Genomic DNA, 23,507 nt, shown 5'->3' with positions numbered 1-23,507 from the left:
ATTGTGTCCTAAAATTTGAGCGAAAATTGACTAATCCTTAAATAACTAAATTAAAAGTGACTGCCAAAATTTTCTTTCCCTTCAATCCAACTCACTTTCCTTGTTCCTTCTCAGTTATAACCAAGTCATAGAGAACAGCAAACTTCCTCTATCCAGCTTTTTTCCTAGCAAGATTTTCACACTGCCAAAATTTTCTTTCCCTTTACCTTTTCACACCATCTGAAAAATATGGCAGCAGAATCTTTTCTCTTCAATATTGCAAACTCCATCTTAGGAAAATTAGGATCACATGCACTTCAAGAATTTAACTTAATTTGGGGTGTTAAAAATGAGCTTAACAAACTAAAAAAAACCTTAATTACCATTAGAGATGTACTCTTGGATGCTGAAGAGCAACAAATCAAGAATCATGAGTTGACAAATTGGCTTGAGGAACTTAAAGATGTTCTTTATGTTGCTGATGATTTTCTTGATGAAATTCAGACTTATGGTCAACAGAGGCAAAGGCTTAAATCTAAGGTTGGTATTTTACTCTCACCCTTTAAACTGATTCTTTTTAGATACAAAATGAGTCATAAGATAAAGGAAATAAGGGGGAGATTAGATAGTATTGCAGCTGATAAAGCTAAATTTCACTTATCTGAGAGAAGTATTGCCTTAGAAATGAAAAGGGATTTGACATATTCCTTTATACTTCCATCTGATGTTGTTGGAAGGAGGAATGAGAGTGAAGAGATTGTTGAAGTTCTAATGCAAGAAAATGGTTTTGATGAGTGTCTCTCTGTGGTTTCAATTGTTGGAATTGGAGGTGTGGGGAAAACTACACTTGCTAAATTAGTGTATAGAGATGAGAGGGTAGTAAAGCACTTTCCTTTGAGAATTTGGTTGTGTGCATCACAGGATTTTGATGTTATAAAATTGGCTAGGAACATTGTTAATTTGGCGAGTGGTGTACCGTGTGATAACTTTAACGTTGAACAAGTGCACGCTTCGCTTCAAGATGCGTTGAGGGAGAGGCGATTTTTACTCATCATTGATGATGTTTGGAGTCGTGATCGTTCAAAGTGGTTAGAATTGAGAAGTTTGTTGATGGTTGGAGCGCGTGGAAGCAAGGTTGTTGTAACCACTCGTAGTGATTATATTGCCTTGATGATGGAATCTGTAGTTACATACAGCTTGAAAGAACTACCGCATGAGGATTGCTTCTCTTTGTTTCTGAAATGGGCGTTTAGAAATGGACAGGAGAGACATTTTCCGAACCTAACGAAAATTGGAGAAGATATTGTAAAGAAATGCAAAGGAGTGCCTTTGGCAGTGAAGACTCTAGGTAGTATGTTATATGCGACAACTGATGAAAGGGAATGGTTAAAAGTGAGAGATGACGAGATATGGCAACTAAAACAGGAAAATGATGATATCTTACCTGCACTAAGGTTAAGCTATAATCAGTTGCCATATTACTTGAAGCAATGTTTTGCTTACTGTTCAATATTTCCCAAGGGTCAAGAAATCGCGAGCATCATGCTGATTCAATTGTGGTTGGCGCAAGGGCTGATACACTCGTCTAATGAAAGCCAAGAGTTGGAAGATGTTGGTGTCCGCTACGTGAAAGAGTTGTGTTCGAGATCTCTTTTTGAAGAGGTTGAAGCATACGACTCATTCATAACTTTTAAAATGCATGATCTTGTTCATGACCTTGCAGTATTAGTTGCACAAACCGATTGTCGTGTCATAAAAAACAACACTGATAGTATAACTGAGAAGGTTCGTCATGTAACGCTTTTCAGTTATAGTCCTTCAGAGAAAAGCATTCCAGAAATTTTATGCAAACAGAACAGAATTCGGACCATCTTTGCTCCGTCTGAAGGATTTGAAAGATATGCTGCTCTTTTGGTTGGTCAATGCATTACAAGATTCAAATACTTGCGTGTATTAGATTTACGCCATTCAAGTCTTGAGACGTTGCCAGATTCCATTGGAAACATGAAGCATCTAAGGTACATTGATTTTAGTGGCAACAACAACATCCAGATGCTTCCCACTAACATTTGCAAGTTGCCGAATCTGCAAACTTTGCGGCTTGTTCTTTGCACGAAACTTCAGAAATTACCAAGGGAGCTGGGAAATTTGGTCAGTCTAAGACATCTGTACTTGACAACCAAAGAGCAGAATTTGCCCGAGAAAGCATTGGGATCCTTGGCTCTTCTTCAATCCTTATCAATATTTGGATGTGAAAATCTTGTATCACTATTTGAAGGAATACAGAAGCTCACAGAACTTAGGACTCTAGTGATCGGTGATTGTCCGAGGTTGACTGCTTTGCCAAAAGGCATAGTTCACTTATCAGCCTTAGAGAGCTTTATGATTGTCAATTGTGAAGCGCTTATGTTGTCCGACTGGCAAGATATTCAAGGTCTAAAGCGAATACGGTCACTGGTGATCGGAGGGCTTCCACATTTGGTGGCTTTGCCTGAGTGGTTGAAGGGGGATTCTAATAGTCTAAAATTCATTCGCATCTCGACTTGTCTAAGCTTTGTTGCATTGCCTGCTTGGCTGGAGAATGTCACAGCCCTCGAGAAGCTTGAGATTACAGGATGTCCACAATTGTCATCTCTGCCGGATAGCATGAGTTCTCTTACTACATTGAGGATGCTGAAAATCCAGAAATGCCCTGGATTAACTAGAAGATGTGAAAAGGATATTGGAGAGGATTGGTCAAAGATAGCTCACATCCAAGAAATTCATCTTAATGATATCAGAATATACAGTGAGGTACAACTTTCTTTTATTCTTCCTTGATTCCTTTCTCCTCCCACCCCATTAGAGCGCAAAAACTCGAGCAAAAGGTCTTAAAATTGAAATTTGAACTTTATTCATGTATATACTTTATTGCTTAGTCTAGTACTCTTTATCTCTTTTGGCTAGTATAGGTTCCAGAATCAAAGAATTTTCAATGCCCTTTGATGAATCTGTCATAATAGTCCCTTCGATGGGCTACAATTTTTTCCAAAACATTTTTGTCTGAATTAAGAGGATTCGTAAAAAAAATGATTAGTTTTAAGTTGGCTGTCAACCCACTGCAACCCTCCACCTTTATCATGTTTGTGAAGGTCAAAGTGAGCAAGCTCACACGGAGTTAAATTTTAGTTTGTTTAATCCAATATGTTATACTGATTGCTCTTTATTAAGAACTATCTCAGGTGATAAAATGCACCACGGGGAATGACCCAAAATCGACCTTATGTTGGCCTGGTAACTTACTGGCTTCCTAGAGGATATCGAGGCCTCGTTACTAGATGCTTCAAACAACATGATGAATTGCTTCTTGTAGTCGTGTTTTGAATGAACTACTACAGTTTTGAGTTTGAAGGTTACATGACTGAATATGAAATTCTTATGGTTAGTGGTTACATAGAGCCAAAATGCTTTCTGATTATCCCTCAAGTGCCCATTTTCCTTAATGATCTGTGCCCCTCTCTCTCACACACACACAAAATGGATGAAAAAAGTACACCTGAAGCCGTATTCGCATATGAAACCAAGTTCTTGAATGTCTGTTAAACGAGCTGTGTCTGTTATGCTGTGTTTTCTCTTGAGTTCATTTGCCACTTCCACAATTGTATCTCAACCACGTGCATCTAAAGCACCTTTTACTAAGATCAATGTAGTTGTATGTAAACCAAGAGCTATAGCATAACAACAACAACAACAAACCTAGTGTGGGTCTCATAGGTGGGATTTGGGAAGTGTAGTGTGTATGCAAACCTTACTCCTACCTTGTGAAGGTAGAGAGGCTGTTTCCTATAGACCCTCGGCTCAAGAGAAACATGTAAAGAAAATAATCCATGTAAAGAGAAGCAGTAACGATAGTCAAAAAATAAAATAACTGAAGCAACACCAAGAGCAATAACATAAAAAGGGTAGCCCAGTGCACTAAGCTCCCGCTATGCACGGGGTCCGGGGAAGGGCCGGACCATAAGGGTCTATTGTACGCAACCTTACCTTGCATTTTTGCAAGAGGCTATTTCTACGGCTTGAACCCGTGACCTCCTGGTCACATGGCAACAACTTTACCAGTTACGCCAAGACTCCCCTTCTCCAAGAGCAATAGCATGATGAACCAAAAAGTCTCCACGGCCTATTGTTAAGAATAATGAATTACTATCTTGTCTGCATTAATGACTGAATTATGCTGATTTCTCACATCATATATCAAATATTGGACCTATTACTAACAGGTTATTGATGCATTTCCATAAAGATGTTAGTCCTCTGACTCCAATGCAACCTAACTCATCAACTTTTGATGTAGGTGAGATGAATATGTCAAATTTATGATGGATGTCCCACATCACATGGGAGTTAAGAGATCACAGCTCCAGGAGTAAATAACCAATTGTTGTAGGTGAGATGAATGCATCCAATTTATGGTGAATGTATCAGAACACATGGGAGTTTATAGATGACTCGCGTGTTTAATGTAGAGAAATTATTAAAACAAATTGTGAATTCAGTTAGAGATGATTTACGCGAGAGTCTTGATATGAATGAACTGCAGAATCTAGTTCGTGAGACTTTGTATGAAAAGAAGTATTTGCTTGTTTTAGATGATGTGTGGAATGAGGACACAATGAAGTGGGATGACTTGAAGAAATTGTTGATGGTGGGTGCTTTTGGAAGCAAGATTCTTGTGACTACGAGGAATGAGGCAGTAGCTTCGATAATGGGGACGATTCCTGCATACTGTTTGAAGGGTTTATCAAGTGAAGATTGTCTGACTGTGTTCTTGAGAAAGGCCTTTGAACAAGGTCAAGAAGTGCTATATCCAAATCTCGTCGGGATTGCATCAGATATAGTGCAGAATTGTGAGGGAAATCCCTTACTCTTAATGACTTTAGGATCTTCATTACACATGGAAACTAACGAATGGGAGTGGCATGAAGTTAAAAATCATGAGATGTGGAACTCAAAGCAGAATGACAATATTTTACCTGCATTAAAAGTGAGCTACGAGCGATTACCATCTAATCTAAAAGTTTGTCTTGCTTACTGCTCAGTATTTCCCAAAGGCTGTGTGATTGAAATAGATAAACTGATACAGTTGTGGGTAGCAGAAGGTCTCGTTAGTAAGTCTAATGAGTCAGAAGATCTTGAGCACATTGGGATTCAATATTTCCAAGAGTTATTGTCGAGATCCTTTTTTCAAGACGTTGAAGAATATCGTTCTGTGTTTACCTCACTCTGTAAATTGCATGACCTTGTACATGATCTTGCACTGTCAGCAGCAGGGGTTGAATTTTGTACCGTAAATTCTCACACGCAAATCATTTCTGATGAGGCCAGGCATGTGGCATTTTCTGACTATGATTTGTCAGCAGCGGAACTGCCAGCATCCCTTCTCAATAACCAGACATTGAGGACCATATCCTTCTCTGTTGATGGAGTAGGACCGATGAGTACAATGTTCATCGAGAACTGCATAGCAAGATTCGTGCAACTTAGGGTGCTAGATATAAGTCATTCATGTTTCGATGAGCTGCCTCGCTCTGTTGGCGAATTGAAGTACTTGAGATATCTTGACATAAATTCCAATGGCAGCATTAAAGAATTACCTGATTCGATTAACAAGTTACTGAGCTTACAGACACTTCGACTTTCTCATTGTGCACAACTTGAAGGATTACCTAAAGATATAGGAAATTTGATCAGCCTAAGACACTTGCATATAACCACCAAGCAAACATGTTTTCCTGATAAAGCAATTGGCTGTTTATCATCTCTTCGTTCTTTGTATATTCATAGCTGCACGAATCTCGTATCTTTGTCTGAAGGCCTGCAATATCTGACTAGCCTTCGCACGTTGGCAATTATTGGTTGCCCAAGACTGACCTTTTTCCCAAGTACTATGAAACACCTTACTGCTCTGGAGAATCTGTTGATCGTTGACTGTGAAGAGCTTACATTGTTGGAGTGGCAAGATATTGAAGGACTTAGGATGATCCGGTCATTGGTTATTGGAGGCTTACCCGAATTGGAGTCAAAAGATGTTCAACGCCTCGGGAACCTCCAGATGTTGGTGCTTGCAGGGTTACCACAGTTAGTTGCTTTGCCCCGATGGCTTGAAGGTGCAAGTGCGACTCTACAGTACCTGAGGGTGGAAAGGTGTCCCAATTTTGCAGCATTGCCAAAGTGGCTGGAAAATCTAATCGCACTTGAAAAACTTGAAATTTCCAAGTGCGGTAAGTTATCTTCATTGCCCGAGGGGATGAGTTGCCTCACGAACCTGAAGGTACTGAGGATCGACAAATGTCCAATCTTAAGTTCAGAATCCGAAGGCACTCATATTTCTGAGGCTCGTATCAACAGAAAACTGATTCAATGATCCAACTATCTGTATGGACCCTTGTGTTGCTTCCTTCATGGATAATCATGTACTGTTTAATGTTATGCCTTGAGTAGTATCTTTGCCTATTGTTTATACTTTTAGCCTTTTGCATCTGATAATCACGTAAAGCACGTGGCGTCATCACAGCCAGAGGTACTCTAAAATATATCTAGGCATGATGAGTACTAGTTTCTTTCTGAATGTATTGGTAAAGATTATGCTATGTCTTAAAGAGAGAACTTGTACTGGTTCCTTGTAGCTAATAGAGCCCGGTAGTCTGTATGTACAGACTGTAATATCTCGTGCAGCCAACCACCGGACTGCTTGCTTTCTGGATTATTTTATTTAGTTTAACCATCCAGCGTCTGACACCTTAGACGGGAGAGATGCTGGGTATATAAGTAGACATGCCTTAGATTTTTGTGAGGCATTTTAAAGCCGTGCGGTCCTAGGCCCAAAAAGGATAATATCACTAGTGGGTTGGGTTGTTACATATAGTATCAACGTCACTCCGCGTGCAACCTTGAACATAAAGGGGGTGTATGTGACACTGTAGGCGAATCTCACATCGACAAAACAAGGGAGAGATGCTGGGCATATAAGTAGACACGCCTTAGACTTTAGTGATGCGTTTTAAAGCCGTGCGGACCTAGGCCCAAAGCAAACAATATCACTAGTGGGCAACGCTGTTACAACATCCGTAGCCCACTAGGCTCGATTAATCTTGATTGCATGGGGTAGGCTATCTAACCAATCAAGTTCATCAGTACCATGACTCTTCTTTCATCTTCGATTTAATTTGTAAATAGGTATACTCCTTCCAAGGAAAAGCTCAAAGGATCAGGAAAGTTGATGGTACCATCAGATTTGGAACCAAGAGAATACATGATTAAGCGGAAGGGGAGCCTTGACGTAACTGATAAAGTTACTGCCATGTGACCACGAGGTCACAAGTTCAAGCCGTGGAAACAGCCTCTTGCAGAAATGCAGGGTAAGGCTGCGTACAACAGACCTTTGTGGTCAGGCCCTTCCCGGGATCTCGCGCATAGCAGGAGCTTAGTACGTCAAGCTGCTTTTTTTTAGAATACATGATTAAGCACTTTATGACTTCTAGAGGAAACAAGAAAGGTATGTTACTACTTTTATTGGATATGTCATTCTTGTTCAGAATGAAAACTTAAAGAAACATAAAAACAATGGTAGATTTCACTACCCTTCTTCACACATGTGTTCACTTGATTGAGTATTACAAATTTGATCTTGAAAAGAGAAAAATCTATTCCTATTAAAACTTGTCTAGAAATTGACCTTTTCTGAGTATGCTCATTTCCTTCTGCTTATCTACGGACACGAACAAGACTAACATCATCGATGACAGGTCCACACATGTGACCGAAGTCATGTATCTTCGTGTGATAATATGGATTATAGAAAGCTATTGTTGTTCTACTCGTATCCGCCTGGAACTTGAAGCTTGCTTTCTTGTACCATCCTTTTCCACTTGATACAAAGGAAACTTCTGTCCTGGCCTTCCCCGCAAATGCTTGAACTGTCATAGATCCGTGGCAGTCATTGTTGGCATCGCCAATGGTGAAAGTCAGGTTGTAGAATTGTTTGGGGACTGTCCTTACGATCTGTGCAATGCCTGTTTCCCTTCCTCCTATCAATTCAACAGCTCCACATCCTGAAGGCACTAAGAAATGCTTCGAGTCGATGTATTTTGCTGGTTTTGCAAACTGAACCATCCATCCGGGGATTGGTGAGTACTTGTCTTGTTTTAGAGGCAGGACGAGCACCCCTGTCGAGAAGTTCTTGAATACATGAGGACCATTTTCAAATCCACCATTTTTCACCAAGTTACCTGCATACATTGTCCAAGAAAAGGTACTGCATCAGAATCTGATTTTGTATGCACCATTCTACTAAGCTGAGAATTTCACAATGTAGTAGGCACATTTGCACAAATGGCCTTTTTGAGGCCACTATTTAAGTTCCCTTGCAAGGTATAGGACTATGGTCGTAACAATTGGTTTGGGCGATTAGACAGTCTCCCTTGGTTGGGATTTAAGTTTGCTAGCAAGATTCTGGTCAAAGCCACACGACATTGTGGTGAGACGTATCATCCAACTACTTTTAAAGACGAAATTTAGCCCCCTGGACAAATGAGGAAGGATTTTAAAAAAGGGCAGTCAAGTCCCCGGAAGGTCCGGACCACAAGGGTCTATTGTATGTAGACTTACCCTGCATTTCTGCGAGAGGCTATTTCCACGGCTCGAACTCGTGACCTCCTGGTCATATGATAGCAACTTTACCAGTTACGCCAAGGAAGGGAGGGTTTAAAAAAATGGCCTATAAAAGGCCATATGGCGCAAATAATCCAATATATTGTAGGGTAAAAACTTACCTTTAGTATATGTTGCCGGGCTCATTTCCTTGATTGCAACATGGTCTATAAGTGGTCCACAAGTTGGATCTTCTTGGATGCCAGGGTTGTGAAATGTGACCTTAACAAGATCAGAATTTGCTTTGAAAGCCCAAGCATAAGTATCACCACCATCAGCACTATATAGTGTCTGAATGGGAAGATCACCCGACATTCCTGCAGCTGAGACAGTAAGGACCTCGTCTTGAGCACAAGTCCTGGTGGCTCCAAATGTGAGGGAATATGTTTTGTTTGGCTTCACTTTTACATATTGAGAGATAGAAGCCTCATTCCCTAACCGAACCGCGTGGGCCCCACGAGGGATCGGAAAGTAGAAGCCGCCCGGCTGGGGCCCACCGGATACCCATTCTACTATACCCTTTTTTTCCCATTTGGGCAAGGAGTATTTGCCAATGATCACTGTTTTCTTCATATTTGATGGTTTTGGCCCTTGTTCAAAGTCTCCATTTTGCAGTAAATCTGTGAAATATTACAAAAGAGATCAATATCATCTCTCAGCTAGCAGTATATTGGAGATAACATTCACCCAAATATTCTGAGTGATTAGTTATTTCAGGAAACAAATAGCTCAAGAATTTCATTTGCTGTGACTTATAGACCTACAAACTTGTTAAACCCATGCATACAGTCGATGTTGCTCAGACTCCTAAAAAATGCAGACGCGTGCGTGTGGGATCCTCCAAAAGCAGTGCATTTTTTGAGGATCCGACACGGAGGCGGCAACATATTTGGAGAGTCCGCACAACATATAGCATACAGTACAAAAATGCTGAAATGCAATCTTATTAGCTGAGGTCTAAAAGTTAGCTACAACCACAACTTGATCTATTTGCTACTCTTATAGTAGCAATGGCGAAGCTACGAATTTGGCTAAGAGTGTTCAACATTTAACTAATATGCATAAAAAGTAATATTAAGGTCACGGTTCGAACTGTGGAAGCAGTCACTAATGCTTGCATTAGGGTAGTCCGCCTTCATCACCAAAGGCGGACCTATGCTGTACTAAGAGGGGTCACCGGCCCCCTTAAAGTTCGACAAAAATTCCATATATACATATATATGTACTTAAAAAATAGTAATATATTAGTAGTGCGTACCCTATATACAAATCAGATTTTGGTTGAATCCAAAAGTGCACCCACGTTCAAATCCTAGGTCCGCCTATGTTCATCACACCCCTTGGGGTGCGACCTTTTGCGGATTCAACTTTAATACAAGTTGCCTTGTACACCAGGCTGCCTGTACACAGTATAATGTACCGGCAAAAGGTGTTCAACTGATTACCCATACGCACTACCAAATGACTCCTACGTATCAATAGCATCATTTTTTTTTTGGAACCCCAAGAAAACTCGCGGCCGCTACAACCTGCCCTTCGGGTGAGCACTCTATTCGCACCGGGTAAAATAACATTTCTAAGTACTACTCATCTTTATAGCAGCTAGAGTTGCTCACTTTTAATAACATTCAAGAAAGTAAAGAAGAATTTACATAAGAGTAGAACTTACCATCAAGATAAGGAGCAGATGTTGCAGAAGCAAAGCTGATGTACAAACAAAAAATGAGTACAAAAGAAAGAGAAAAAAGGGAAGCCATTTTAGTGCAAAAACTTAGTGAAAAAAGTAGTGTCAAATAGAATGAAGAGAAAAAACCAAGAACATGTCCTATTTAAAGATTAATGAAGGAAAGAACATAAAAGTTTAGTAAAGATAAGAATAAAAAGAAAAAGAAAAAGAAAAAGTGTATAGCCATTACATAGTGCCACTAAATTAGCCGTGAAATGTGTCGGGTTGTCTCATTTTCCTCTTTATTTGATTGAAAACTTGATATTATTTTATTAAGAAAAGAGCTTAACTTTTATGTACTTACAAAATATACTACTGTCGAACATCTCTATAACGGTTACTATCATTTATAACCATTATACAAAATATACTACTGTCAAACATCTCTACAGTCAACACTTTTTTATAACGGCTAAGTGTTTTTTGGAATCAAATTTCATCTTGTGTGTAATACATATTCTTTATAATAGCACTTCGCTATAGCAGCAAAAAAATGTCCGAAAACAAGGTTATTATACAGAGGTTTGACCGTAGTTTCTTACTCCCTCTGATCCAAAATAAGTATTTTTTAGCTGTTTTCACACAGATTAAGAAATTCACCTTTTAACATCAATTAGCAATTAAACTGACCATATTAATCTTTACTATCTCTTCACATAAATACTCCTAACACATACTCCAACATTATTTACTCCAAGGACAATGTAGGAAAAAAAATTAATTTATTCTTGAAATTTGGAAAAATCACTTATTTTGGACCACAAAAAAAGGACTAAAAAATCACTTATTTTGGACCGAAGGGAGTATTATATCAGATTAACTATTGACCTACAACAACGAGAAGTTTTATTTTGTGACTCATAAAACTTACACTAGTTGTATGACGCTCTTTTTTGTCTCACAAATTTGTGGACCCCAATCTTATTCTTTTGGGTCCATAAAACTGTGAGACAAAAAAGTTACCTCATACAACTAGTGTCAGTTATACGAGACACAAAATAAAATTTACGTACAACAACCAATAGCATAGTAGTTTGATTTGACAACTTAAGAAACATAAAAACAACATATTATATTCAGTTAAACTATATGAATAGTGTAAAATCTTTTTACAATATATAGTGAGATAATTGGAAACTTCTTCCTCTTAACTAGAGGTGAGATAATTGGAATCTTTCTTCTGGTGGCGGAGCGAGGATTTTTATAAGTAAACACGCGAAACAAGTCAAGAAGATAAAATATATGCTATTTATGCATAATTTTTTTTTTAACCTTATAGATACAATGTAATTTTTCGGCGAACGGGATTCGAATGAACCCTCTTTCGATACCCTAGCTCTACTCCTGCCTTTCGCTTAACTAGAGGTTTCTGGTTCGCGCTCGAAAATAAAAAACTTCTTAGTAAAGAACATTTTACCCTCTTATGAGCTTACTCAGCGCAAATTTAAATTAGTTTTCCATGATTTCGGATACCAAATAATTAAAAAAATTATTAAATTCTCAAACGAGTCAAATACAAGCCAAGAACGTGGCTTACCTAAAAAGTCTTAATTAGTTGCCGTAATTTCCTCTGTGTCACTTGGAATAATTGAAAAATGTAGATTTCAATGAAGTTTCATTTTTGTTTATTCTTCTACTTCACATGATATCTTAACTTAGCCTTTGACTTATAATCTAATGAAATGAATCTGTACAGACAAGTACAAACTGACTTTTCATTTATAATTTATTTTCATTAATTGATAGAACATGTTTGCTTAATACCCTTTGAATTTTATTAATTATTAAATATAAGTTAGGGTCCCTTTAAGTTATGGTTGATATTTATGATTTGCATGTGAACCTGAAAAATACATTCTGCTTATCATTTTTTTCCATTGTTAATTAATTGATAAGCAAATATTTATAATATTATATACCAACGGGTGAAAATTGAATAGTATAGAGTATCCTAACAAATTCATAAAATTTATACTCCTCGTCATCGGGGGCGGATCTAGACTTAAGCCAGTGGGTTCCCGTGAACCAGTAGCTTTTGCCAATATCATGTATTTATATTAAAAAAATTATTAACTATCTATAAATACATAATTGTGAACCCAGTTATTATTGTACATATAACCAAATTAGTGAGCATTTCTGTATCATTTTCGTAATATTGAGAAATTCAGTGCATAAACAAGAAAGCAGGATACCAACAAGGAGTGAAAGGTTAATTTACATATGCTCACTAAGTTTTATTCACTATTGCAATAAAGTCATAAAATAAATTTTTATTTACTCACTGTTATAATAAAGTTACAAAACTATTATTCACATAAAATATTTGAACTTTAATTATAACAATAAAATTACAAAATTTTACCCGTTATAATAGTATACTTAGATTATGTTGTTATAGTGGAAAAAATTTAGCTACTTTTACTGTTAGTGAGTAATTTGGTTAATAAGTTCGGTGATTTACTATTATACTAGGTAAAATTTAATTGTTTTAATGTGACAGAAGTTATTTTTTTAATTTTATTTCAATAGTGAATAAAAGTTACGTGAAATTAACCCGAAAAGTGAGTTTTCTCACGTGACAATATCAAGATTTTACGTAGGATTTGCATTATGTGGAATTTTTTCTAGAATGTTAATATTTCTTTTTAACTGAATACAAACAAAGAAAAAAGAAGGCAAAATACCTTACCACCTCCCTAAACTTGTCACGAATTATTAGTTACAATCTTAAACTATTTGTGATTTTAATTACCCCTTCAACTAGGCCTTTTGAGAGTCATTACCCCCCTGGACGCTGATGTGACAAATTGTGTGAGTGCACTCGCCTGCCACACGGATTTTTCTGTATATGTGGCATTTTTTTGAAAAATAAAATATATTTTTACCTTTTTAAGTATATTACTTTTTTAGATAATTTATTTCGAATACAATTTATAATAAAACTTGAATAGAACTATATTATTTAGGCTAAATATATTTTATTTGGCTAAAAATAATAAAGTTTTATTTAATTTTTTTTTAATTTGACCTGAAAATAAATATTTATACAATTAAAATAAATAGTTAAGACATCTAAAAAGTTATAAAAATACATAATTTGAAATTAATTGTGTGGCAGGCGAGTGCACCCACACAATTTGTACCGCAAATAGTTTACGGCTGTAACTAATAATCCGTAATAAATTTAGAGGAGTGATTAGGTATTTTGCCAAAAAAGAAATAAATTCTAAAATCCAACTTGTCCCCTTTGGTACGCCGGTTGGTACGGCAAAGCGCGGTGCCCATTTCACTTGCATGTGCGATCATAAGCTTCCTTGATTATAATTTGGTCTCTACGCACTCAATTTTTATTTTTTTTAAAATTCCTTTTCACACTTATTGTCATTTGTTAAATTTTTTGTCTAATGAATCTTATTCCTGCCGTTAGAAAAATTCTCATTTTTGTCCCATTAACTCATGACAAAATTCAAATCTAAGAGTAATTTTAAATTTAAACGATAAATTAAAAAAAAAAACAGTCTAGTGCACAAAGTATCCTGCATTCATGCAGGGCCTGGGAAAAAGTCACACCCAAAGGGGCAAGGGCAGCTCAACAAATTTGGTGGCCTAAAGCCAAATTTCGGCCTTAGTTTTAAACATACATAAAAATTAAGCACTATTCCAAAAGTTTTTTTTTTCTTTCCTTTTTATAATTTTTTAAGAAAATAGTAATATACACATATAACAATATAAGTAAATGGGGCCCCTCAAGAGTTGGGGGCTAAAGCAACAGCCTTAGTGGCCTCTCCCTCTAGCCGGCCCTGCCAAGGGAGTGTAATGCAGGTAGCCTACCCTGATGCAAGCATCATCGACTGATTTCACGGCTCGAACCCGTATCATATAGGTCATACAAAAACTACATCGTTGCTCCAAAGTTCCCCTTTAAATTTGGACGATAAATATAGAACTCTTTTTCTCAAAGATTTTGGTCAAGTCGAGTCCACCCAATTTTAAGTGTTTATGCTCAAGTTAAAGGTTTTTTTGTAGTTGAGAAACTGAAGATTTTATTGAAAATATACTAAAGTTATTCCATACTATTACATGCCACAGTGATGCCACCCAACTTGATGATGAAGTTTTAAATGTTGGCTCTACGCCAATCTCGCTACATGAAATGTTCCAAACTGAGTTCAATCCATGGGAAGGTCTCGGTTATTCTTCATCATCTGCAATAATCATGGAGGCAATGATAACTAACACTTTGACAATAGAGGAGCAACTCGCAAACCTGACAAAGGCGATTGATGTCTTAACAAAGTATGCTCAAGATCAAGATATCTGTATCGCAAAATTGACAGGCATAGTTGAAAGCATGATGGATGGAGAATTAAGTCATGCACCTGGAAAGCTCCCTGAAGTCCACGGGAAGGTTGATCTTCCAACAAAACAAGTGTCATCCTCCAAGAAGTTTATGTCTCCTCCAAAGGATCAACTCCTATCGAACAATTAAAGGAATTCATTATGGGAACTATCAAAGATAAGTATGAGGTCACTTCAAAGTCTTCTCTCACGTACACGAAGCCTTATACTACAAGAATCGATAGCTTGAAGATGCCTGCCGGCTATCAACCTCCCACATTTCAACAGTTCGATGACAAGGTAAATTCAAAGCAACATATCGCGTACTTTGTTGAGACATGCAATAATGCAGGGACTTATGGAGATTACCTTGTCAAGAAGTTCGTCCGCTCACTAAAAGGGAATACTTTTGATTGGTACACCGACCTCGAGGCTGGATCCATTTATAGTTGGGACCAATTAGAGCAAGAGTTTCTCAATCGCTTTTATAGCACGAGGCGTACTGTGAGCATGGTGGAACTTACGAACACTCGCCAACGAAAAGATGAACCAGCTATTGACTTTATCAACCTATGGAGGAATGCAAGCATTAACTGCAAAGATATGCTAAGCGAAGCTTCTAGCATAGAGATGTGCATCCAAGGAATACATTGGGGACTTCGTTACATCTTGCAAAGAATTAAGCCCAGGACATTTGAAGAACTTGCCACCCATGGTCATGATATGGAGTTGAGCATGGATTCTGTGGGAAGTGAAGGGCTGCCCATCTACGAACCTCGCAAGGGAAGAGATAAGATAGAAGTCAAGAAATGGAGTAAGTTTATACCCAAGAATGAAAGCAAGGAATCCATGAACGTCAATGCCTCTCCTTTGAAGTTTACTACCAAGGTGAGCATGAAATAGAGTATGAAAACAACTTCCTCTCAAGACAATGCAAATCGAAAGTTGACTCTCAAAGAGATGCAAGAAAAGGAATACCCATTTCTAGACTCTGATGTGCCTGCAATATTTGAAGAACTCCTCGAGCTAAATCTTATTAAGCTGCCAGAGATGAAGCGGCTAGATGAAGCTGGAAAAAGCAATGACCCGAATTACTACAAATACCATCGACTTGTAGGTCACCCTCTTGAGAAGTGCTTTATCTTCAAGGACAAAGTTATGGATTTGGCTCGTCAAAAGAAGATCGAGCTCGAAGACAAAAAGGCAAGCACAAACCATGTGTCCATTGCCTTTGGCTCATTCGATCATATTGAAATATGCACTTGTGAAGGGAATAAAGATGAAGAATTGTTAGAGGATGACAAAGTCCGAGTTGATCAATTCGATGAAGAAGGTTGGACCCTGGTGACTCATCGAAGATATCGTACATTGAGTCCGCCAAAAAGGATCAACGAAGCAACATACAAGGAATAAGATGGTGAGAAAACCAAAAAAGCAACAAATGGTTAAGAACCCAAAGAAGGTGGAGATAGAGACACACAATCACTAAAAGCCACGCCACTCGGTGACTTTGGGATAATTTTTTCCGAGTTGGTTTCGCATGAGGACATCTGACGATGATGATAAGGCATTGTGTTGTAATACTGATAAAGAAGAAGATGAAAAGAACGAAGTCACGTCAACACTGTCTCTGTCATTGTCCAATAGTCTTGTTGAGCCCTCCTTCCAAGAAGCACATGTCTGTAATGCAAAAATAATCTTCATTGAAGACGATCTCCTACTTGGTGAGACACCACACAATCGCCCTTTGTTTATGGTGGGTTTTGTGCTCGAGTGGAGGATAAACAGAATCTTGATAGATGACGGATCTGCAGCTAACATTCTTCCCATTCGAATAATGAAAGAACTCGGCATCTCAACTAAAGAATTTTTTGAAAGTCGACTGATGATTCAAGGATTCAATCAAGGGGACAAAGGGCCATAGGAGCTATCAAACTAGAAATCACCATGGGAGATATGCAATCAAATGCATGGATGCATGTGATTGACGCAAAAACTTCATACAATTTGTTGCTTGGCAAGTTGTGGATACATGAGAACAAAGTTGTCCCATCAACTTACTACCAATGTTTAAAATATAATAAAAATGGAGTCGAAAAGAAGATAGTTGTTGAAGACAAGCAAGTAAGCAGAAGGAAAGACTAAAGAAGCTCTAAAGAATAGCATCAAGGTCTCCATCTATATCTGCAGTCTATGGTCAAATTCCAAAGGCGAACTTAAATCATAGGCGGGCGGCTTCAAATTTTCCATTCGTGATAACCCAACACCAAATCCTGGTTCGTTACAACCTTCAAATTGTTTGTGACGTACTACAAATCTGAAATCCGTCAAGCTCAAGCTCTCAAGCTTCTTGAACCATCGTCTGTGAGGAGAAGAATCAGTGGACTACATCTCTTTAGATCTAGAGATATTTTAGAGATTGTAACTCCATCATTTGAAATCGAATATAATATTTTTCGCTATATTTCTTGTCTTGATTATTATTTTTCAGGAACGAAATTTAGTTGTTACAAATTTTGGCAGAACTCTATTGTGGTTTTCAAGACATGCAAAAAATTATTTAATCCATACAAAATTTGGGTTAAATTCTAAATTACTTTGGGTCAAATAATTAATTTGGACTTTACAAATTAAATAAGTCCATTTTAATATTTTTAAGCCCAAGGTCCATTTCATCTTAAGGCCTAGACTATGCCATGTGTCATGGCATATCCAGTCAAACTCTAGGCCAATAAGGTGATGTCACATGTTAAATGATATGGAAATCCAAGTCAAAAAAGCAAGAACCAACCACAAGTCGCCAAGTGGCTAAAATGACATGGACGAATCAGAATCAAGCAAAAAAGTCCTTATATAACTGGACTGTCCATCCTCTACAACTATAAATAGAGGGGTTACATAACTCTCAAAGGACATTCTGAGTTGGAAAAGAGCATTTCGCAATTGGTGAAGGCATCCGCAAACAGAGAGATCAATCATCAAGAGCATAGTTCTTCACCAAAGGAGTGAACAACGGAGTTCTTCTCGGAGATCAACTCGTAACAACAAAGTGCTGCTTGATGCTCTTGGCGATTAAATATATCACTAGGAGGTCTGCATCATCCTACATTTGAGAAAGATGCTTCTCAAGCCCTCGAATCACGGAGAATTTTTAGAGAGGAGAATCAAGGGATACATAGAATTGTACTCACAAATATTTATCAATAAAATCACTTTTTATTCATATTATTTTTGTTGTAGTTTATTTTTTGTATTACAAGAATTTGTTGCAAACAAATTTTGTCACGCCTAGTGGGACCAATTCCGCCCTTCATCTCTCCTTCTTGCAAGTTGAAAACTACAAACTTCAGATCTACTGCTATAATGGCCTTCCGCAAGTGTGATGTTTCATGCAAAGATGCTACTGTTGCCGCATCCGCTGAGTTCAATCATGTTGGCCCAATCACTCAAAGCAAGTTCAAGGCTAGTGGCTTGGATGGATCCGAATACTTCGCCTCCTTGGATATGGCAAAGAAGAGCAGATCTTATATGACGTTCGTAACAACAATCTCTGGGGGCAACACCACATTCTCGCTGTTCGACGAACTTTCTCAAACAACCTCAGACCTTGGCGGATTTGAGGATTTGGTGGATTATTCTGTTTCAACGAAATTCAATGCCTTGATGACTTTCCGCTACCAATTATTGAACTCATGGTTGACGCTACAACAGGGCATGAAGCTATGTCATTCATGGATGGGTCCTCCGGATATAATCAAATCAGAATGTCTCCAAAAGATGAAGAGTGTATTGCTTTCTGAACTCCAAAAGGGATATATTGCTACAAAGTGATGCCCTTAGGTCTGAAGATGCAAAACATCTTTGACGACATGCTTCATAATAGGGTTTAATGCTACGTCGATGACTTGGTGGTGAAGACAAAGAGTAGGCGTTACCACCTTGAAGACCTTCGAATTGTTTTTGAAAGGTTAAGAAAATTTGACTTGAAGATGAATCCACTCAAGTATGCATTTGGAGTTACCTCAAGAAAGTTTCTTGGCTTCATTGTGTGTAATCGTGGAATTAAAGTTGATCCTGCAAAGATTGACACCATTCAAAATGCCCAAGCCAACAAACTTTAGAGAGCTTCGAAGTCTCCAAGGACACATAACATTTATCCGGAGGTTCATCTCTAATCTTGCCGGACGGTGTCAAACCTTCAATCATCTATTGAGGAAGGATATCCCTTTTTATTGGTATCAGTCATGTCAAAATGCTTTTGAAAGCATAAAAAAATACTTGCTGAATCCACCTGTGTTAGGGGTGCCAATGCTTGGGAAGCCATTGATACTCTACATCGTGGCACAGGTATGTTCACTCGGAGCACTACTTGCTCAAGAGAATGAGGAAGGAAAGGAACACGCCTTGTACTACCTTAGCCGAACTCTTATAGGAGTTGAGATGAACTATACACCTGTTGAGAAAATATGCTTAGCGTTACTTTATGCGATAAAGACGCTAAGGCATTATTTTGAAGCATACACCATCAAACTCATCTCTCGAGCAGGTCCAGTGAAATTCGTGATAACTCAACCTGTTCTTTCTGGATGCCTAGCAATATAGTCCATATTGTTTAACCAATATGAGATCATATACACACCTCAAAAAGTTGTGAAAGGACAAGCACTAGCCAATTTTCTAGCTAATCACCCTCTTCCAGTGGAATGGGAGCTTTCGGATGAGTTTCCAGATGAAGACATTTTGTTCATCGAAGAGTTTCCACCACGGACAATTTTCTTTGATGGATCTTCACGTCGTAACAATGTGGGGCAGGTGTTGTATTGATCTCTCCAGAAAGACAAATCTTGCCATTCTCCTTTGTTTTAGGTGAAACATGCTCCAACAATGCCGCAGAGTACCAAGCTTTGATCGTCGGTCTCGAAATGGCATTAGAAATTAAGATTCTACAGTTGGAGATCTACGACGACTCTAAGCTGATCATCAACCAACTTTTGGGAAGTTACGAGGTAAAGAAGTAAGATCTATTGCCATACCATCAATACGCTTTTGGTTTACTTGAACAATTTGACCAAGTGTTCTTAAACCACGTCCAAAGAGAAGAAAATTGCAAGGCTGATGCTTTGGCTAACTTGGCCACGATGATGGCACTTGGAGAGAATGAGTCAACAAAGGTATATGTGTGTCATCGATGGGTTATTCCTAGACTTCTGGATCTTCAAATCAACAAAAGCCATCATACGTCTGTTCTAGTGATTGAAGAAGAAGATTAGAGGCAACCACTGATAGAGTACCTTGAACATGGAAAGTTACCTGAAGATCCGCAACAAAGAACAGACATCAAACGAAGAGAACCACGATTCATCTTCTATAAGGGGACATTGTTTCGCTGCTCTTTTGAAGGATTATTCTTGCGATGTCTTAACAAAGAAGAAGCCCACCAAGCGATGGAGGAAGCACATTCTAGCTCATGTGGAGCAGACCAATCTGGTCCCAAGATCCATTTTCGCATCAGGAGGATGTGCTACTACTAGGAGACAATGGTGAAGGATTGCATGGATCATGCCAAAAGATGTCAAGCGTGTCAATTTCATGCCAACTACATCCACCAACCTCAAGAGCCGCTTCACCCAACTGTAATTTCATGGCCTTTTGATGCATGGGGACTTGACGTTGTTGGACCACTTCCAAAGTCATCAAAGGGACAGATGTACATATTGGCTGCTGCGGACTACTTCTCTAAATAAGCTGAAGTTGTTGCACTCAAGGAGGTGAAAAAGGAAATCGTTGTCTATTTTATCAAGTCATATATAATTTTTAGGTACGGTATACCAAGATACATAATCACTGATAATGTAACGCCATTTGACAACAAGCTCGTGAAGAGTCTGTGCAAGAAGTTCGGTTTCAAACAACATAAGTCTTCAATTTATAATGCACCCGCCAACGGCCTTGCTGAAGCTTTTAACAAGACGCTTGGTAACCTTTTGAAGAAAGTTGTTGCAAAGAACAAGAGAGACTGACATGAGAAAATTGGTGAAGCTTTGTGGGCATACCGGACAACCTTCAGAACTGCTACACAAGCAACTCCTTACTCTTTGGTATATGGCGTGGAAGCAGTCCTTCCATTGGAGCAACAAATTCCATCATCGCGGATCGCAATCCAAGAAGGACTCATGTCTGAAGAGAATGCTCAACTTTGCCTAGCAGAGTTAGAGGCATTGAATGAGAAAAGATTAGAAGCGCAACAAAAATTGGAGTGCTATCAAGCTCGACTAGCTAGAGCCTTCAACAAGAAAGAGAGGCCACGATCATTCCAAGTGGGAGACTTAGTCCTAGCTGTTCGGCGACCCATAATCCTCAACAAACGCATAGGCGACAAGTTTACCTCAAAATGGGATGGGCCATATGTTGTGAAATAAGCCTATTCAAGTGAAACATACAAAATCGTTGATAAGGATGGTCTTAGAGTTGGTCCAATCAACGGAAAATTTTTGAAGCAGTACTTTCCATGAAAGTCACCGACGCTCCTCGACGTACGAACCTAAACTGCAAGTCATGGCGCTCCTCGACGTACAAGCCTAAACTACAAGTCATGACGCTCCTTGATGCATGAGCCTAAACTGCACGTTGCTACACTCTTGGCCCGCATGAGTCTAAACTGTGTACGGCCCAAAAAAACAATAAAGAAGTCCACTAGGTTGAAAACCTCACAAAAGGCAGCCTAGGCAAAAATTTGGACATAAAAAAGAAAAAAAAAGAACTCACCCCTCTGAACTACGTTGTGACTTGATCCTCTTCATCGAGGTACATAGGCAGCTTAGAGTTTCATTCTAAGTTCAGTTGCATGAGTTTAAAAAAGAAAAAGGTTTGGCTTATGGGATCATCACATTAACTCTTTCAAGTATGGAGACATATATAAATACGAGGAAGAAGACAATTTGCATTGAAGCGTAAAAGATATTTTATTGCTTCAATCTTACAAAGTTGATACATCCAAAAAATGTGGAGATGAAAGGAATTAGACATTATCCTATACAAAAGCCTAAGTAATGAAAATGATCGTAAACTAGGCTTTGTTACTGGCGTCTTGAATGCTTTTCTGAGTTTGTATAACGTCCCCACATTTAATACACCACTCGCGATGTACGTCTCTCATGTTCAATATTTGTGACGATCTCTTGACCATGGGTCCTGTTGTTAGGCCTCGAGCAGGATGTTGCTTCTCTTGTGAAAGTGTTGGTTAAAGGTCCCATATGTAAGAAGTTGTCTCTCTTTAGAAAAAACCTTCAATCATCGTGGGAGCCGCCATTTATGAACTTCAAGACTATCAACAATTCAAGTGCAACAATTGGCGAAGGGGTGGCTTCGCATGACGATCTACTATAATAATTTTTTCTTTTTCATAGAGATTTTGCGTGCTCAAAACTTCAACATATCCGCATCCTGTATGATATCTCAGTCGGATATTCGGACCCTTTGAGCTCCTTTGCAAGTCTGCAAAAGAAATAAACAAAGAGATAAGATTTGTGATGATAGTCGAATCCATTACAAGGCTGTAGAATCAAATTCAAAAATATTTGTTAGGCTAACTAAGAATGAATGGAGCTTCATCTTCAACAAGATTATAGTTCTCGACGTCTGAATTTCATAGGATCAAACTGTTGGTGATTTCGACGCTCCTAGTTCAAGATACAGTTTTTCTAGCCGAAAGCACGCAAAACTGAAAGTTCCCTGTGGTCAGTTCGACTATCAATATTTTTCTGTTTCTAGCCCGAGAGGTGTTCCGGGATGAAATTTCTATGTGTTGCAGCTCTATGATTTGCTTTCCAATGGCGCAAACGGATTGCAGTTTTGACACTCCTAGCTCAAGTTATGAATTTTTCGACAAAGGTGCAGAGAGCTGAAAAGTTAGCTTGGCAGACGTGTGGAACAGCTTTAAAAAATCGTACCGGTCTACCTAGAGAGTGTTTTACCCTGAAATTTGGATATGTTGAAGCTCTGAATGTTCAGTTTTTAATGATATAACTCATTTATGATCCGGACCCTTATAGTGTAGCTCAGAGCAGGAACTTTTCGGTAAGCATGCGCAAGTCTGAAAAGCAAGTTCAACAGACATTAGGAGCAATTTCAAACTACTGTTGCAGGCAACCCGAAAGGAGTTCGTCCATGATATCTTCAAGTATTGCAGAAATTGTAGTTTTCTTTCCAACATTACAAGTGGAGCACTATTCCAACACTTGTAGTTTGAGATATGAATTTTTCCACCAAAGCGTGCAAAGCTGAAAAGCAATTTCGCGGACAGATGAGTCAAGTTCAGAAAGTTGCTGCGAACAATCTGCTAGGAATTCTTCTATGATATCTTGAGGATTTCATTATATCTGAGTCTTCTTTCCAATGGCACAGACGGCTCACGATTTGGGCATTCCTAGTTTGAGATATCTACGTTTTGATGACATCATATAGTGCTATAAAGTCAAAATGTTCGATATGTATACTAGCTTCAAAAGTTGACTCCGGCTAATCCTCAAGGAATTTATCCGTGAATTCTTTAAAGGATCTAACTTTTCAAGTTTTGATTCTTTGAAAGTAAGAAGCTTCAGATGTCATCGCTCCTACATCAAGGAATTAATAATTTTGCAAAGGTTCGCCAAGCACTCGCCCGCCAAGGATGAAATATGGTCGCTCGAGCTCCAAGCCTCTTTCTTGCCAAGTCGCAAGGCTGAGATGCACCATGTTCTCGCTCGTATGTTGCAAAGTGGGGATATGGCTCGTC

General features: G+C 38.5%; 4 protein-coding genes across 4 annotated transcripts; 3 read left to right on the top strand and 1 right to left on the bottom strand.

The window, feature by feature from the left end:
• Positions 1–96: 96 nt before the first annotated feature.
• Positions 97–6,549, top strand: LOC107824801 (disease resistance protein RGA2-like). The gene is made up of 2 exons (XM_016651607.2): positions 97–2,772; positions 4,313–6,549. The coding sequence occupies exons 1-2, from the start codon at positions 229–231 to the stop codon at positions 4,319–4,321; spliced, it is 2,553 nt and encodes an 850-aa protein (XP_016507093.1). The 5' UTR covers positions 97–228; the 3' UTR covers positions 4,322–6,549.
• Positions 4,463–7,324, top strand: LOC107824797 (putative disease resistance protein RGA1). Its single transcript, XM_075232437.1, has 3 exons — positions 4,463–6,239; positions 6,748–6,778; positions 7,195–7,324. Exons 1-3 carry the CDS (start codon positions 4,463–4,465, stop codon positions 7,322–7,324), a joined length of 1,938 nt encoding a protein of 645 aa, XP_075088538.1.
• Positions 7,325–7,501: 177 nt separating this feature from the next.
• LOC107824802 (protein TEEBE-like) lies at positions 7,502–10,481 on the bottom strand. Its single transcript, XM_016651609.2, has 3 exons — positions 10,337–10,481; positions 8,790–9,287; positions 7,502–8,246 (listed from the first exon to the last, which is right to left on the bottom strand). The coding sequence occupies exons 1-3, from the start codon at positions 10,422–10,424 to the stop codon at positions 7,723–7,725; spliced, it is 1,110 nt and encodes a 369-aa protein (XP_016507095.2). The 5' UTR covers positions 10,425–10,481; the 3' UTR covers positions 7,502–7,722.
• Positions 10,482–20,032: 9,551 nt separating this feature from the next.
• LOC107824799 (uncharacterized) lies at positions 20,033–21,153 on the top strand. The gene is made up of 3 exons (XM_016651605.1): positions 20,033–20,274; positions 20,553–20,710; positions 20,774–21,153. The coding sequence occupies exons 1-3, from the start codon at positions 20,033–20,035 to the stop codon at positions 21,151–21,153; spliced, it is 780 nt and encodes a 259-aa protein (XP_016507091.1).
• The last annotated feature ends 2,354 nt before the right edge of the window (positions 21,154–23,507 follow it).

This window comes from Nicotiana tabacum, chromosome 16, assembly GCF_000715075.1.
Source record: "Nicotiana tabacum cultivar K326 chromosome 16, ASM71507v2, whole genome shotgun sequence".
Taxonomy (NCBI): Eukaryota; Viridiplantae; Streptophyta; class Magnoliopsida; order Solanales; family Solanaceae; genus Nicotiana; species Nicotiana tabacum.
The sequence above is the reverse complement of the archived record's forward strand: the minus strand, read 5'-3'. Positions and strand labels throughout refer to the sequence as shown.